The following is a 16,429-nucleotide window of genomic DNA, read 5'->3' on the forward strand; positions in this document are numbered from 1 at the left end:
CTCCATCTATTTGGTTTGGCTGTAGTGGAAGAGGTTTCTGTCTCCATTAAACTACTTCAACTCTGGTGATCTTGATGCCACTTTGGTGGTGCTAGACCCTAATTTAGGGAAATGTAAACACTTCTAATTGAGTCTCCATCTACTGGGTTTGCTTTAGGAGAAGACGTGTCATTCCTAATTCTACAATTTCTACTGTACTGAAATTGATGCCACTTTGCTGTTGTCTGCCACTAATTTTTGGAAATGTGGAGAATCCTGATTGGGTCTCCATCTATTGGGTTTGGCTGTAGTGGAAGAGGTTTCGGTCTCCTCTAAACTACTTCTACTTTGGTGAAATTGGTACCACTTTGCTGGTGTCTGCCACTAATTTTTGGAAATGTGGAGACTCCTGATTGGGTCTGCATCTATTGTGTTTGGCTGTAGTGGAAGCGGTGTAGGTCCCCATTATACTACTTAAACTCTAGTAAAATTCATGCCACTTTGGAGGTTTTAGGCCCTCATTTTTTTAATTGTGAACACTCCTGATTGGGTCTCCATCTATTTGGTTGGCTGTAGTGGAAAAGGTTTCTGTCTCCATTAAACTGCTTCTACTCTGGTGAAATTGATGCCACTTTGCTGGTGTCTCCACTAATTTTTGGAAATGTGGGGAATCCTGATTGGGTCGCAATCTATTGGGTTGGCTGCAGTGGAAGATGTATTGTTCCAAATTCTACAATTTCTACTGTAGTGAAATTGATGCCACTTTGCTGGCGTCTGCCACTAATTTATGGAAATGTGGAGAATCCTGATTGGGTCTCCATCTATTGGTTTTGGCTGTAGTGGAAGAGGTTTCGGTCTCCCCTAAACTACTTCTACTCTGGTGAAATTGATGCCACTTTGCTGGTGTCTGCTACTAATTTTTGGAAATGTGGAGAATCCTGATTAAGTCTCCGTCTATTTGGTTAGGCTGTAGTGGAAGAGTTGTCGGTCACCATTATACTAGTTCTACCCTAGTGAAATTAATTCTTTCGTGCAGATATTTTTGTCATAGGGGTGCACAAGATATAATCGAAATTGGTTTTCTTAGTACCGTGGTATATAAAGCAGGCTATATTTCATCTTTTAATTTCTTGGTGCTGATATTGCTTTCCATACAGGGGTACACATTAGTAATGAGAGAGCACTAAATGTTCTCAACTTAGTGGTTCAGCGGTTTCTCCAAACCTACCCAGATCTGCCAGAGCTGCTTGTGAAAGTACAACGCATGTGTGCCCATTTCAGAAAGTCAGCTATAGCTTCCTCCACCCCGGCAGTGCTTCAGCGGCATATGCAGCTTCCAGCTCACCGACTGTGCGAGGTCACCACATGTTGGAAATCAATGTTGCAGATGTTGGGAAGGATTTGTGAGCAGCAGAAGGCAGTTGTTGAGTTCCAGCGTCAACACGCCCATCGGCATTCAGGTCAGCCTCCGCACATAAGAACTGATGAGTGGGCATGGATGTCTGAGATCAGTGCCATCCTCCAAATCTTTGAGGACTCCACCAAGATGGTGAGTGGCGATGACACCATAATTAGCGTCACCATCCCGCTTCTCTGTCTACTGAAACGCTTGGTGCTCACAGTTAGAGAGGAGGCATTGCAGGCGGAGCAAGGAACTATGCAGCCCAGCCTCATCTCATCTCAATGCGGATTGGGTGATAATGAGTAGTGTTGAGCCACCCCCGTAGTGTTCGAGTTCGGTTCGGTTCGTCGAACACCTGTATGTTCGCCGAACTGTTCATCGAACTGTTCGACGAACACCTTCGAACACCGTTAAAACCAATGGCAGGCAAACAAAAACACATAGAAACACATAGAAAACACCTTCAAAGGTGTCCAAAACCTGACAAACTGCTCAGAAGACACAACTAACACATGGAAAAGTGACAAGTACATATAGTCATGCGAAAAGAAAAGAGGTGGAGGAGTAAAAGGAGGGGGAGACACAGATATAGGCTTGTCATGCCCTTCTAAAACCAAAAAAGTGCGAAGCCGACACGGCCAGTCCGTTCCTGCCCGTGCGACCTCCGTGTCGCCGGGTTTGTGCCAGAGCTGCGGTGGACCCTGACGGCCAGCCCCCCTCTCCCAATACTGGTGCCTGTCCGCTGGTGGGTCGAGCGAGCCCCCCTGCGGTGGAGGCAGGTCTAAGCTTTTTAATTTAAATTGTCTCTCTAATTTGAATGAGTACACTTTAAATCCTTTTACAAGGATCTATTGGAGGGCAAGTCTGATGCCAGCAGCTGCGGGAATTCCAGCTCCAGTAGCGTCCACTAAAGCTGCTGCAGATAAAAAGCTTTTATAAGGATCAAGCTTGGCGGTCCACCGCAAGGCTTCCTACCGCCAGTCCCAGCCCCTGTGCCTTGGGGTGTCTCCCGATGCTCTTCACTGAGTGTCCGGGGGCCCGAACCATTTCCTTTGAAAAAATTAAGTGTCCAAACTACAGGTGGTGTAGCTTGCTTAACAGCTGGGATAATCCGCTGACTAGCAGACACTGCTACTAGGCACAAAGTATTTCCTGGGCTAGATGCAGTTAAAAATGTGTAATTAGATACTCTCGTTGGATGCTGAGAAAGCATTCCATAGAGTCTCCTGGCAAGCCATATATTATTCCCTTAAAAAGCTTGGGGTAGGGGTCTAGGGGACCCTTTTATAGGCAAAATCACGGCCCTGTTTCGCAATACGTCACCTAGGCTGAAGATAAATGGAATATTTTCATCACCTTTCATAATCACCAATGGGACAAGGCAGGGATGTCCTCTGTCCCCTCTCTTATGCATCCTAGTGATGGAGCACCTGCTCTCATCAATTCGCCATAACCCCAATATTAGGTGGATTGAGGTGGGAGGCACCGAGTACAAGTGCTCTGCATTTGCTGATGATGTCCTAGTATATATCACTCAATCACATATATCCATCCCTGCTGTTATGGCTGAAATAGATCACTTTGTTACATGGTCAAATTTTAAAATCAATGCAGCGAAGTCTGAGGCCCTCGATGTCTCCCTCCCCAAATCCATACAGGATTCCATCCAGTCCAACTTTCCCTTTGCCTGGCCCTCACAGGGTATCAAATACTTAGGAATTTGTATTCATAGAGACCTCTCCCGTCTATGTTATCTTAATTTTGGGCCCTTTATTGAACAACTCCATGGCAAGTTAGAACTGTAAGATTCACTACGTGAACCACTGGTGTTTTGTGGAAAAGCACATGTACACTGTGTTCCAAATTATTATGCAAAAAGTGTTTAGGAGTGATAAGGGAAGAATTTTTTTGTTTGTCAGTTAAACTCATTGATGGTGATGTGTGTCAGGGCTCTTTATATCACTGTAAGCAATTGCAGACACCTGTGCTAATTAGTTTGGCAGGTGTGTCCAATGAAAGGCAAGACTACTTAAGAAGGCTGTCCCACATTATTAAGCAGCCTACATTTTCTGCCAAAATGGGAAAGAAAAAGGATGTGTCGGCTGCTGAGAAGCAACAAATTGTGGAGTGTTTGGGTCAAGGCATGACTACAATCAACATTGCCAAGACACTTCATCCTGATCATCGCACAATCAAGAAGTATGTAGCTGATTCACAGTACACAAGTGTGCGTGCTGATAAGGGAAAATTGAGGACTCTTTCCTACAGGCAATTACGTCAGGTTAAAAGAGCAGCGGCAAAAAAGCCTTGTCATAGCGGCAGACAAGTTTTTGAAGCTGCTGGTGCCTCCAACGTCCCCCGAACAACAGGATGCAGGGTCCTTCAGAGGTTTGCAGCTGTGCGTAAGCCATCCTGTCGACCTCCTCTATCCACTGTACACAAGCAGAAACGGCTCCAGTGGGCCGAACAATACATGAAGACTGACTTCAAAACTGTTTTGTTCACCGATGAGTGCCGTGCAACGCTCGATGGTCCAGATGGATGGAGTGGGGGATGGCTGGTTGATGGACACCCCACGCAAACACGGCTACAGCGCCAACAAGGAGGAGGTGGAGTAATGTTTTGGGCTGGAATCATGGGCAGAGAGATTGTCGGCCCCTTTAGGATCCCTGAAGGGGTAAAGATGATCTCCATAATGTATGTGGAGTTTCTCAAACAGCACTTCCTGACAAGGTTCAAGAAGAAGAACCGTGTATTCCACAGCAAGATCATTTTCATGCATGATAATGCACCGTCTCATGCTGCACATAACACATCTGCATCTCTGGCTGATATGGGCATAAAAGGGGACAAACTTATGGTGTGACCCCCATGCTCCCCTGACCTCAACCCCATTGAGAACCTCTGGAGCATCATCAAAATGAATGTCTATGATGGCGGGAGGCAGTTCACATCTAAGCAACAGCTCTAGGAGGGTATTCTGTCCTCATGCAAAACAATTGAAGCAGAAACCATCCAAAACCTGACAAATTCAATGGACGAGAGAGTTCAGAAGCTCCTTTCGAACAAGGGGTCCTATGTGCAAATGTAACATCGCCTAGAATAAAGTTTTGAGTTGAAAACTGTTTGATTTCAGTTTCTAATAACCTGCTAATGCTTATAATTTCAAAAATGACCATTTTTTTGTTCTTTATTAAAATGAAAAGGTTGATCGAAGAGTGTGGGGGATCTAAGAGTGTGGCAACCCAGTAGTCAGGATTATTTCGAATTCTGACAATCTGAGGGTCATGTTGCAGGTAGTGCAGCAAGAAGGCACTCATGTGTCTTGCGCATCTAGGAGCTCCAAAATTATTTTCCGGGTTAGATGCAGCTAAAAAATATTATTAATTTGAAAGCTGGTGGCGCTTAGTATAGATGGCCTAATAGAATCAGTACTGCAAACTGCTACAAAGCCCAAATTATTTTCCAGTCAAGATACAGATAAACATGATTAGTAGTTTTAAACCTGGTGGAGTTTAGTATAGATGGCCTAATAGAATCAGTACTGCACACTGCTACAAGGCCCAAATTATTTTCCAGCCAAGATACAGATAAACATGATTAGTAATTTTAAATCTGGTGGAGTTTAGTATAGATGGCCTAATAGAATCAGTACTGCTCACTGCTACAAGGCCCAAATTATTTTCCAGCCAAGATACAGATAAACATGATTAGTAATTTGAAAGCTTAAAACGGTTGGCGAGGTGATTTTAACAAATCATCAAGCTTTTACTCTCCCCAGGATGACACAGGGGTAGAAAAGTCGTTTCGGATTCATGATTTGTTCATCTTTATGAACGTGAGTCTGTCTACATTATCAGTGGAGAGCTGCGTGCGCTTATCTGTCAGCACACCACCAGCAGCGCTGAACACACGTTCAGACAGAACGCTGGCTGTGGGGCATGACAAGATCTCCAAGGCGTAAGTGGCGAGCTCCGGCCATTTATCCAGATTGGAAGCCCAAAAAGAGCAAGGGTCCAGTGACACAGTCATGGCTTCAATGTTTACTTGGAGATACTCCTGTACCATCGTCTGTAGGCGTTGACTATGTGTCAGACTTCTTGTCTCCTGTGGCCTTGCAAAGGATGGGCTAAAAGAGTGGTGAAATGATTCCGCAAAATTGATGTTACCAGCAGATACTGTGTTTCTGTTACGGTTTGAGTGCTGGGGCACTGCGACGGACATAAGGTCTCGAAAATCCTCTGTGTCCACCAGGCGGAAAGGCAGCATTTCTGTAGCCAAGAGCTTGCAGATGGTGAAATTCAACCTCTTAGCTTTCTCATGGCTAGGAGGAAATGGTCTTTTACTTGTCCACATCTGAGGGACCGAGGGCTGGCTGTTGTGCTTAGACGGGGTTGAGAAGGGTGTCCCTGGCAAACTGCTGGTCTGTGAGGAAGATGCAGGCGGACATGTTAGGTTGCCTGGATCCAAAGGTGGTGCTATCGATGTCAGACAGCGCTGAACACCAGCTGGTGTTTCCACCTCCAAAGAAAATGATGACCTGCCTATCACGCTGGCTGTTGCGGGTAAAGAGGTGGCAGGTCTGCGTCCCAAAACAGGTGTGACTGCTGTCCCCCCAGTCACAGAGGATAAAGAGGCCGCGGATGCACAAGATGTGGCAGACGGTGGTTGGCCCGGCCGGCTAGGCCACATTGTAGCACAGTGAGCTTCCCACTGCAACTTATGCTTCATATCCATGTGCCGGTTCATGCATGAAGTACTCAAGCTATGTATTTTTTGGCCTCTGCTTAGCTTTTGCTGACAAATGTTACAGATAACACGAGTTGGGTCATCTTTATCGATCTGAAAAAAGGCGCAGGCTATGCAAGGCTTAGCACCCATGCTACCTGAAGAGCCATCACGACTTGTGGTCAGAGGGAGAGTTGTGTTTGAGGATGCAGTTGTTGACGTGCTTACAGTACTACGTCTCTGTCCAGGAAGGCACAACCTGACCTCGTCATCACTAGCATCCTCCTCCACCTCCTCTGCTGACCTCATCTCTTGGCTGACTGTGGGTTGACAGTAAGTGGGATCTCCAACCTTGTCATCATCACCCTGTGTGTTATCACACCCGTCGTCCTCAGAGCCAACTTCTTCCTGCCCTGACAAAAAACTAAAGTTGTTGCTCCAATCAGGTATTTGAGTCTCATCATCGTCTTCCTCATTGTCTCCACCAACAGGAGTTACAGTTTGGGAACGAGGGACTACATTATGGTCAGAACCTTCTGCGTCTGGTCCTGGATCCGACTCATAAAGATTCTGGGCATCAGTGCAGATCATTTCCTCGTCTGGATTCACAGAAGCTCTGGAGCCGACCTCTGATTCCCAGGCTATAGTATGAGTAGACAGCTCTGCAGACTCAACCATCTGTTCTACCCCATACTCAGACGGGCAGCTGGAGACTTGGGAGCTGTGAGGAAGCAAGTACGATTGGGGTGACACCTCTGAGGACTGGAGTATTTGTGGTGTTGGAGTTGAGGTGGAGGAGAGCCCATTTAAAGGAGCACTTGATATCCGTTGAAGCACCTGCTGTTTTTGTGCCTCATCTGTAATTTGTAGCGATTGGTGTGGCCGTAAGAAAGGGATCTTGTCACATTGTCCGCTAAAAGAAGTAGACATCTTAGTTTGGCTGGAAGATGGTCTTTCTTCTGAAGATGTTACTGTTGCTTTAACACCTACCCCACGGACACAACCTTTTTTTCCCTTCCCAACATGCCTATTCCCCTTTCCACCAGCAGCAGGCCTTTTTCCACTCATTTTGGTGGTTAACTAATTCACAACTCTGGAGTTGTTTACACAAAAAACAATGGATGGGAACCGAGCAGAGCTGAGTGGCCAAACTGTGGTATTAGCCCAAAAGTATTGGCTGGGTTAGATGCAGATAAAAATTATATTGAATTTGCAACCTGGTCGAGGTTAGTATAGATGGACTAATAGAACAAGTCCCACACACTGCTACAAGCCGAAATATTTTTTCAGAGCTAGATGCAGAAAAAAATTATATTGAATTTGCAACCTGGTGGAGGTTAGTATAGATGGACTAATAGAACAAGTCCCACACACTGCTACAAGCCAAAATATTTTTTCAGAGCTAGATGCAGAAAAAAATTATATTGAATTTGCAACCTGGTGGAGGTTAGTATAGATGGACTAATAGAACAAGTCCCACACACTGCTACAAGCCGAAGCCCAAATATTTTTTCAGAGCTAGATGCAGATAAAAATTATATTGTATTTGCAACCTGGTGGAGGTTAGTATAGATGGACTAATAGAACAAGTCCCACACAATGCTACAAGCCAAAATATTTTTTCAGAGCTAGATGCAGAAAAAAATTATATTGAATTTGCAACCTGGTGGAGGTTAGTATAGATGGACTAATAGAACAAGTCCCACACACTGCTACAAGCCGAAGCCCAAATATTTTTTCAGAGCTAGATGCAGATAAAAATTATATTGAATTTGCAACCTGGTGGAGGTTAGTATAGATGGACTAATAGAACAAGTCCCACACACTGCTACAAGCTGAAATATTTTTTCAGAGCTAGATGCAGATAAAAATTATATTGAATTTGCAACCTGGTGGAGGTAAGTATAGATGGACTAATAGAACAAGTCCCACACACTGCTACAAGCCGAAATATTTTTTCAGAGCTAGACGCAGAAAAAAATTATATTGAATTTGCAACCTGGTGGAGGTTAGTATAGATGGACTAATAGAACAAGTCCCACACACTGCTACAAGCCGAAATATTTTTTCAGAGCTAGATGCAGAAAAAAATTATATTGAATTTGCAACCTGGTGGAGGTTAGTATAGATGGACTAATAGAACAAGTCCCACACACTGCTACAAGCCGAAATATTTTTTCAGAGCCAGATGCTGATAAAAATTATATTGAATTTGCAACCTGGTGGAGGTTAGTATAGATGGACTAATAGAACAAGTCCCACACACTGCTACAAGCCAAAATATTTTTCAGAGCTAGATGCAGATAAAAATTATATTGAATTTGCAACCTGGTGGAGGATAGTATAGATGGACTAATAGAATGATGCTATGCCCAAAAGGTTTTACTTCACTAGGTGCAGTAAAAAAAATTGTTTTCTATACACAGGTGGTGTAGCTTGCAACACAGATAGGCTTCTCCACTGACTAACACACACTGCAAGAGGACAAAAAGGATTTGCTTTGCTAGATTTAGCCAAATGCTGTGAAAAAAACTTGCACAGCACTGGCACAGACCTGCCTGATAAAAGTGATAGGAACTGATGTAACCTAGCCCTGAAAAGGACTGCAATCACAATTAGTCTTTACTCTCAACCTATCTATTTAAGAGCACAGACCTGCCTGATAAAAGTCGTAGGAAATGATGTAACCTAGTCCTTAAAAGGACTGCAATCACAACTATTCCCTACTCCCAAGCTATCTGTAGATTTGTGCGAAAATTGGCTTGAAATTAGCAAGGTATAGCGCACACAGCAACAGCGGTGCCGTCTAACACGCAGCTGCAGCAGTGAGAAAATGGTGGCGACGGGGAAAATGGCTGGATCTTATAGGGCAAGGACATGTGACATACTCTGCCAATGACACATGCCCTTGCGTGTGTGAAAAAAAGCAGTTCGCTCCGTGTGTGCGCTGCTGATAGGCTGACAGATTGCACCTCCCCACTGTAAATGCGGGAAAGAGAAAAAAAAATGGAGATCTTCATTATTTCTGCATCATCCATCCCCTGCCCCTCCCCCCGCCCCGCTGTACACTCAAACTGCGTATTAACATTAATTTTCAGCATTACTGAGAAAAAATCCAGTTATGATTTTGGTGCACGAACAGTTATCGAACATAACCTCGAACAGCCGAATTTTTTTCAAATTGGTCGTGTTCGCCGAACGGCTCGAACACCGCCCAAAACAGCTCGAATTTGAGATTGGCGAACAGTTCGAGTCGAACACCGCTCATCTCTAATAATGAGGAGGAGGAGGATGAGGAGAAGAACATGGACAGTCGTCCTCTCGGGGCGGACAGGGAAGTTTTGGCGGTCTTGGAAGTCTTTATACCCCTCTTTAAGTCTGTGGGAAAGCTGTATGAGTTTTGCTTAATGACCTTCAGTGGCATAAACCATGGCTTTGCTTATGCATGTTATTTCTCAAAGCGTATTGCAGATCAGGCCATTGTCCAACTCTGTAGTGATTAAATTCAAGGCGTAAAGAAAGATCTTTGTCTGTGATTAAGCACCACCGAGAAGTGTGAGCTGATGTTGGGCGGGCTGCCATTTCTTATGCAATAAGCTGCATTAGAGGACTTCCTGGGAGAAATGACAGCCGGAGTAGATACGGTGTCCCTCTATGCCAGTCCTTTCACCGAGCTAAAGAATATGGCTGTGGTAAAATACAACTCTCACCGAGAAGCAGTGTCAGACTGAAGAACATTGGGCCCACCAGAGGATTTGATTCTGAGGGACCACCTTTCTCCCCCACTAAAGAGCCCCATAGCAGCTGCAAGGTTTGTTCTATGAACTCTCCTGAAGGAGAAGCCAGGGCCCACCGGAGGATTCTCCGGTTCTCTGGTGGGCCCATCCAGCCCTGCTGAGAAGCATACCTCACTAAGAAAAGTGTGTGGGAAGGTTCCCGGTCACTCTATGGCTGTTTTTTTTATTGTGGACTGGCTGGCTGCATACTTGCGCTTGTATTCCAAGTAACAGAAAACTAAGGATATTGATGGCCTCATCATCACAACCTGGCTAAGAAAAGTGTGTGGGAAAGTTCCTGGACACTCTATGACTGCTTTTTTTACTGAGGTGGTTACCTGCACAAACACGGGGAGAACATACAAAATCCTTGCAGATGTTGTCCTTGGTGGGATTTGAACCCTGGACCCCAGTGCTGCAAGGCTTCAGTGTTAACCACTGAGCCACTGTGCTGCCCTCTCTGTTTTTCATCTGATATCTAACATACTGGAGAAACTTGCACGTACTGCCACTCAGTATCTTCAGCTCCTTTGTATTTGGGCAGCCACTCAGTCTGCCAAATAAAATTCCTGAGAAGGAAATTGTGGATGGCTTTGCTACTGGTACTGGGGGCGCTGCTAATACCATGGCATCATGCCATAATTCACTGGACATACAAGGCCATCCATAACTTTTCTTTTCCGTATATCTCTGAACTAATCTCCCAATATATTCCCTTCCATAATCTTCAGTCCTCCCAAGACCTCCTTCTTTCCATACTTGTTTGTTCCTCACCCAACCACCTCCAATACTTCTACCAAATATCCCTCATCCTCTGGAATTCTGTGCCTCAACACATCCGATTAGCCACCACATTTGGATCCTTCAGCCACAACCTGAAAACCCATCTCTTCAAGACAGCCTACAGCCTGCCATTGCCTCGCTGCCACCTCACCTCAACACCACCGGAGCTAATGCAACTCCACGACCTATTGTCTCCTTCTCCACGATCCTGTAGAATGTAAGGCCGCAAGTGCAGAGTCTATAAGACTTAAGGTGCAATATGGCACTTTGGCAAAGCCCAGTTATGGTCTCTCTCTGATATCTAACAATAACAAACAAGTCATGCTGGAGAAACTTGCACCTACTGCCACTCAGTGTCTTTAGCTCCTTTGTGAGAAACTAATGTTTGCTCAGCCAGTCTACCAAATAAAATTCCTGAGGTACGGAAAGTGTGGATGGCTTTGCTTCTGGTACTGGGTTCTAATACCAAACCGTGGTGTGCCATTCACTGGATATTCCTGGCTGGTTGGAGACAAGGTCATTCCCACAGAAAAGTACCAGGAAGCTAAGGAGATGGTGGCCTCTATCATCATGAAGCAGTTTGCTCGTTGTCTAGTAGTCTGGCTTTCATACTAAAGATCCTGCTCATTTTTATAGTTTTAAGTGAGCACGCAGAGACCGTGGTTTCTGCAGCAGCGCATCCAGGCTGGGATAGAGGCGGAGAAATTGCTGTACCATCAGGTTGAGGATGCGAACCATGCAAGGCACGTTTCTGAGGTTTCCCTGGTGTAAGGCACTGTTACCGCACACAGCCTTCCCTTGCTCCAGGTTCAGTAGAGACAGCCATTTCTCAAACTCGGCCTGGAGAGCTGTCCACAACTCTTCAGCTGTATGACTGCAATCTCCAAGGCATATTAATTTTAACACTGCCTGATTGCGGTGAGACCTGGCTGCGCAGTACAGAGGTGGGGGGATTCTCTCTGCACTGTTGGAACGTGTGTCTCAGTAAGGCAGAGGTTGAGGGCGCAGGTGAAGGCCCTAGAGGAGGTAGAGGATGCAGAAGCACTGGAGGAAGTGTTAGACACAGAGGTTTGTCCTGCAAGCCTTGGGGATTCCAACACTCGCTGTCTAGTGACACCGTGGTGTCTAGTGGTTTAGTTCTCTATCCCCTGGTGTGTAGTGGTTTAGTTCTCCAACCCTAGCTGTTTAGTAGGTTAGTTTTCCAACCCTTGTTGTCTTATTAGTTTAGTTCTCCAACCCCTGTTTTCTATTAGATTAGTTCTCCATGTTCTGGTGTGTATTCGTTTCATTCTCCAACCTTAGCTGTTTAGTAGTTTAGTTCTCCAACCCCTGTTGTATATTAATTTAGTTCTCCATGATCTGGTGTGTATTTATTTCTTTCTCCAACCCATCCATGCCCACCCCCAGGGGTTAGTGTCTGGTGATGAGGATTTGGATTCTTCTCAGACCCTACTTCGTCCGGCCCAGATCAACTGAAAAAAAATTTGGGCATCGCCACACATGATTTCCCCCTCTTAAGTCTGTGAAGCTTTGGATCAGACCTCTGATGCCCTGGAATAGAATGTGTGAACAGCTCTGCAGACTCTCCAATATGCACTTCCCCATAGTCAGATGGTCGGTTGGAGAGTTTTGACGTGGGTGAAAACAAGGGTAATTGGGGTGGCACCTCTGAGGACTGTACTGTGTGTGATGTTAAGGTGTAGGAAGAGGAGCAGAGGCCACTTAATGCAGCGCTTGTCATCTACTGGAGCACATGTTCTTCATGCTCATTCTTCAAGCAGAATATTGACAACACAGGGCAAAGCTTTTGCTTAAAGTCCCAACAGCTCCTTCTCTCTCATAACGACTCAACTCTCCTCCTCCAAAACCAGCTTCTCCGCCATCACAGCATATCATCTTTACTCTCCAAATCACATCTCACCACCTGTGAACTTGACCTAATACCATCCCACCTCATTCCAAACCGTACCACAGTCTTCATCCCAAGCCTAACCCTCCTCTTCTACCTGTCACTAATAACTGGCATCTTCCTATCATGATTCAAACATACCTCGATCACACCCATCTTCAAAAAGCCCTCCCTTGCCCCATCCTATGTTTAGCTATCGCCCCATCTCACTTCTCCCCTATGCCTCCAAACTACTGGATCAACAAGTCTATTTTGAACTGTCCTCCCACCTCTCCTCCTGCTCCCTCTTTAACCACTTGCAATCAGGCTTCCGACCTCACCATTCCACTGAAACTGCACTGACTAAAGTCACCAATGACCTACTAACTGCCTAATCCAAGCCAGACTACTCTGTCTTCCTCCTCCTAGACCTGTCATCTGTCTTCGACACAGTAGACCATATGCTCTTACTACAGTCTCTCATCTCTCGGCATCACAGACTTGGCCCTGTCTTGGATCTTTTCATACCTAACCGACAGGACATTCAGTGTCTCCCACTCACACACCACCTCCTCATCTCACCCCCTATGTGTCGGTGTCCCCTAGGGTTCAGTTGTAGGACCCAGGCTCTTCTCCATCTACACCTTCGGCCTGGGATAGCTCATGGTCTCACGGCTTTCAGTATCACCTCTATGCTGATGACACACAGAGCTGGACCTGATATCACCTCTTTACGAACCAGAATCCCACAATGTATGTCCTGTATTTCATCTTTCTTCGCTGCTAGATTTGTAAAAATTAACATGGATAAAACAGAATGCATTATCTTTCCACCATCTCACTCACCACCCCCCAACTGACCTATCTATCAAAGTGAATGGCTGCCCAATCTTCCTAGTCCCGCAAACTTGACTCTGATCTGTCCTTCAAACGTCAGATCCAAGCCCTTTCCACTTGCTGCTGACTCCATCTCCAAAGTATCTCAGGGATCCGCATATTCCTCAACCATGAATGTAGAAAAACACCAGTGCACGCCCTCATCATCTCCCGCCTCGACTACTACAAGCTCCTGCTCTGTGGCTTCCCTTCTACCACTCTCGCACCCCTGCAATCTATCCTAAACTGTGCTGGCCGATTAATCCACCTGTCACCCTGCTATTCCCAGGCTTCTCCCCTCTGTCAATCCCTGCGCTGGCTCCCTGCTGCCCAGAGACTCCAGTTGAAAAGCCCAACTTTGGCATACCAAGCCATCGAAAATCTGTCTCCTCCATACATGTGTGACCTAGTCTCCCTTCTAGTTACCTGCATGCAACTTCCCATCCTTCCAAGATCTCCTTCTCTACTTCCCTCTTATCTCTTCTTGTCATGATCACATACAAGATTTGTCCCGTGCATCTCCGCTACTGTGTATTGCTGTACCCCAACACATCAGACTCTTGCCTACCGTGCAAACCTTGAAAAGGAAGCTGAAGACCCACTTCTTGTGACAAACGTACAATCTGCAGCAAGCCTCACTCCAGCATACCGTTGCACGACTAGCTATACCTTGACCTACTGTATCCTCACCCATCTCTTGTAGATTGTGCGCCCTCGCGGGCAGGGTCCTCTCTCCTCTTGTACCAGTCGGTAACCCCTTTTGACCTGTAAAGCGCCATGGAATAAATGTCTCTGTAATAGTAATAATAATTATAGTACTAGTACTCTGGGTCAATTGATGTCACTTTCCAGGTGTCTACCCCTAATTTGATGTGTTTTGGCAGCTTTTGGGACAGTTTTAAGGTGTTGTGTATGCGTTTTTTTTGTACCCCCCATTGAATCCTATGGCGTTCGGTACCATTCGACGAATAAATCGGCGAATATTGCAAATTTGATTATCGTAATCTGAAGCGAATATTGAAACATTCGCTCATCTCTACTCAGCACCCCTGGTATCTCCAGTATTAGATCAAATTGACCTAGTGGATTGCAGTGTAAGCAACTTTTTCTTACATCAACATTCCTCCTATCTCCAGTATTAGATCAGATAGACAGGTTGGACAGCAGTGTGAGTGGCCTCTTATCTTAGGACTTCTGGTATCTCCAGTATTAGATGAGATAGACAGTGTAGACAGCAGTTTCAGCTGCCTCTTATCTTAGCTCTCATGATATCTCCAGTATTAGATCAGATAGACAAGGTGGGCAGCAGTCCAAGGAGAATCTTCTTATCTCAGCTTACTTGTTATCTCCAGTATTAGATCAGATTGACATAGTGGATTGCAGTCTGAACAGCTTTTTCTTACATCAACACTGCTGGTATCTCCAGTATTAGATCAGATAGGTTGGACAGCAGTGTGAGCTTCCTCTTATCTTAGGACTTCTGGTATCTCCAGTATTAGATCATACAGACAGGGTATACAGCAGTGTGACCTGTCTCTTCTTATCTTAGCACTCCTGGTATCTCCATTATTAGACCATATAGACAGGGTGGGCTGTAGTGTGAGCAGCCTCTTCTTATCTTAGCCCTCTTGGTATCCCTATTATTAGATCAGACATGTTGGACAGCAGTGTGAGCAGCCTCTTCTTACCTCAGCACCTCTGGTATATCCAGTATCACATCAGAAACATGCGATGAACAGCAGTGTGAGCAATCTCTTCTTACTAGTGTTGAGCGAGTATGTTCTGTTAACCCTTTCGCCGAGTATGCTCAGGCCGAGCACCGAGTAGTTACAGCTGCTCGGTGATATGGTTGAATCGCTCCCGTGTGCATGATTTGCAACTGTTTGACAGTTTTAATACATCTGAGGAATGTCTATTTCTTACAAATTCCTCACATTTAATAAAGCTGTCAAACAGTTGCAAATCATGCACACGGGAGCGATTCAACCATATCACCGAGCAGCTATAAATACTCGGAGCTCGGGCCGAGCATACTCGGACAGAACATACTCGCTCAACCCTACTTCTTACCTCATCACCCTTGGTATCTCCAGTATCACATCAGACAGATGCGGTGGACAGCATTGTGAGCATCCTCTTCTTACCTCAGCACCCTTAATATCTCGAGTATTATATGAGATAGACAGGGTGGACAGCAGTATGAGCAACCTCTTGTTTCCTCAGCACTCTCAGGGTCTGCAGTATCACATTAGAATATCCATTGGTAGAACATCTTCTTAGACATGAAGAGAGAGAGGAGCTTCTACTGAACATGATCATAGGCACTTGTCCTGATATTCTAGGAGAGTTTTCTGTCAGTGTAATAAAGAGGCTATATGCCAATGGTAGATATAGTGATTATTTCCCTAGAGAAAATAATATTTATTTGCTAATTAAATGTATTTAGGCATTAATTTATAATGATATTTCCTTTACGTGTTTAGATTTTTGAATTCCTTCGAAACCAGTTTTGAATGTTGACTTCATAAATGTCTTTTTGCTCCACAGACAGCAGCATACATCCATCCAGAGGAACTTGTCCTTCCATCTCCCTACTATTCACCCTCGTACCTCTTCCCAAATGTGCAGCCTATATACGGAGAAAATGTGGATTCTCCCCCTTCAAGAGATGATCTAATGACACAGTGACTGATGCTGTAATCTAAATTTGTGATAATCAATAACTTCTGGAAATGATTTCATTCATAATAAAATGTATCTTTTTTTATATTATGTGAAGGGTTACCGTATATTCCGGCGTATAAGACGACCTGGTGTATAAGACGACCCCCCTACTTTCCTGTTAAAATATAGAGTTTAGGATATATTCACCGTATAAGACTACCCCTTTTCCAACGCATACCAAACACCGGTAAAAATTAAAAAAAAACAGATTTGAATTTAACATGGTCCCTTTTTAATTTAAATTCTTATGACATGCAGGTATATAGCAGGAAA

The 16,429-nt window shown here is 44.9% G+C and overlaps 1 protein-coding gene across 2 annotated transcripts in view; it reads left to right on the forward strand.

Annotated features, from left to right (window-relative positions):
* LOC141165822 (coiled-coil domain-containing protein 17-like) overlaps window positions 1–16,199 on the forward strand; it is a 124,273-nt gene extending 108,074 nt beyond the window's left edge. For both annotated transcript variants that reach the window (XM_073651782.1, XM_073651773.1), the window contains one exon: window positions 15,980–16,199. In XM_073651782.1, coding sequence (XP_073507883.1) covers window positions 15,980–16,120 — 141 coding nt within the window. In that variant the 3' untranslated portion in view covers window positions 16,121–16,199. The remainder of the gene's footprint in view (window positions 1–15,979) is intronic.
* Window positions 16,200–16,429: the final 230 nt, after the last annotated feature.

Source organism: Phyllobates terribilis, unplaced genomic scaffold (assembly GCF_046119375.1).
Source record: "Phyllobates terribilis strain yellow unplaced genomic scaffold, ASM4611937v1 Scaffold_1__5_contigs__length_1240528914, whole genome shotgun sequence".
NCBI lineage: Eukaryota > Metazoa > Chordata > Amphibia > Anura > Dendrobatidae > Phyllobates > Phyllobates terribilis.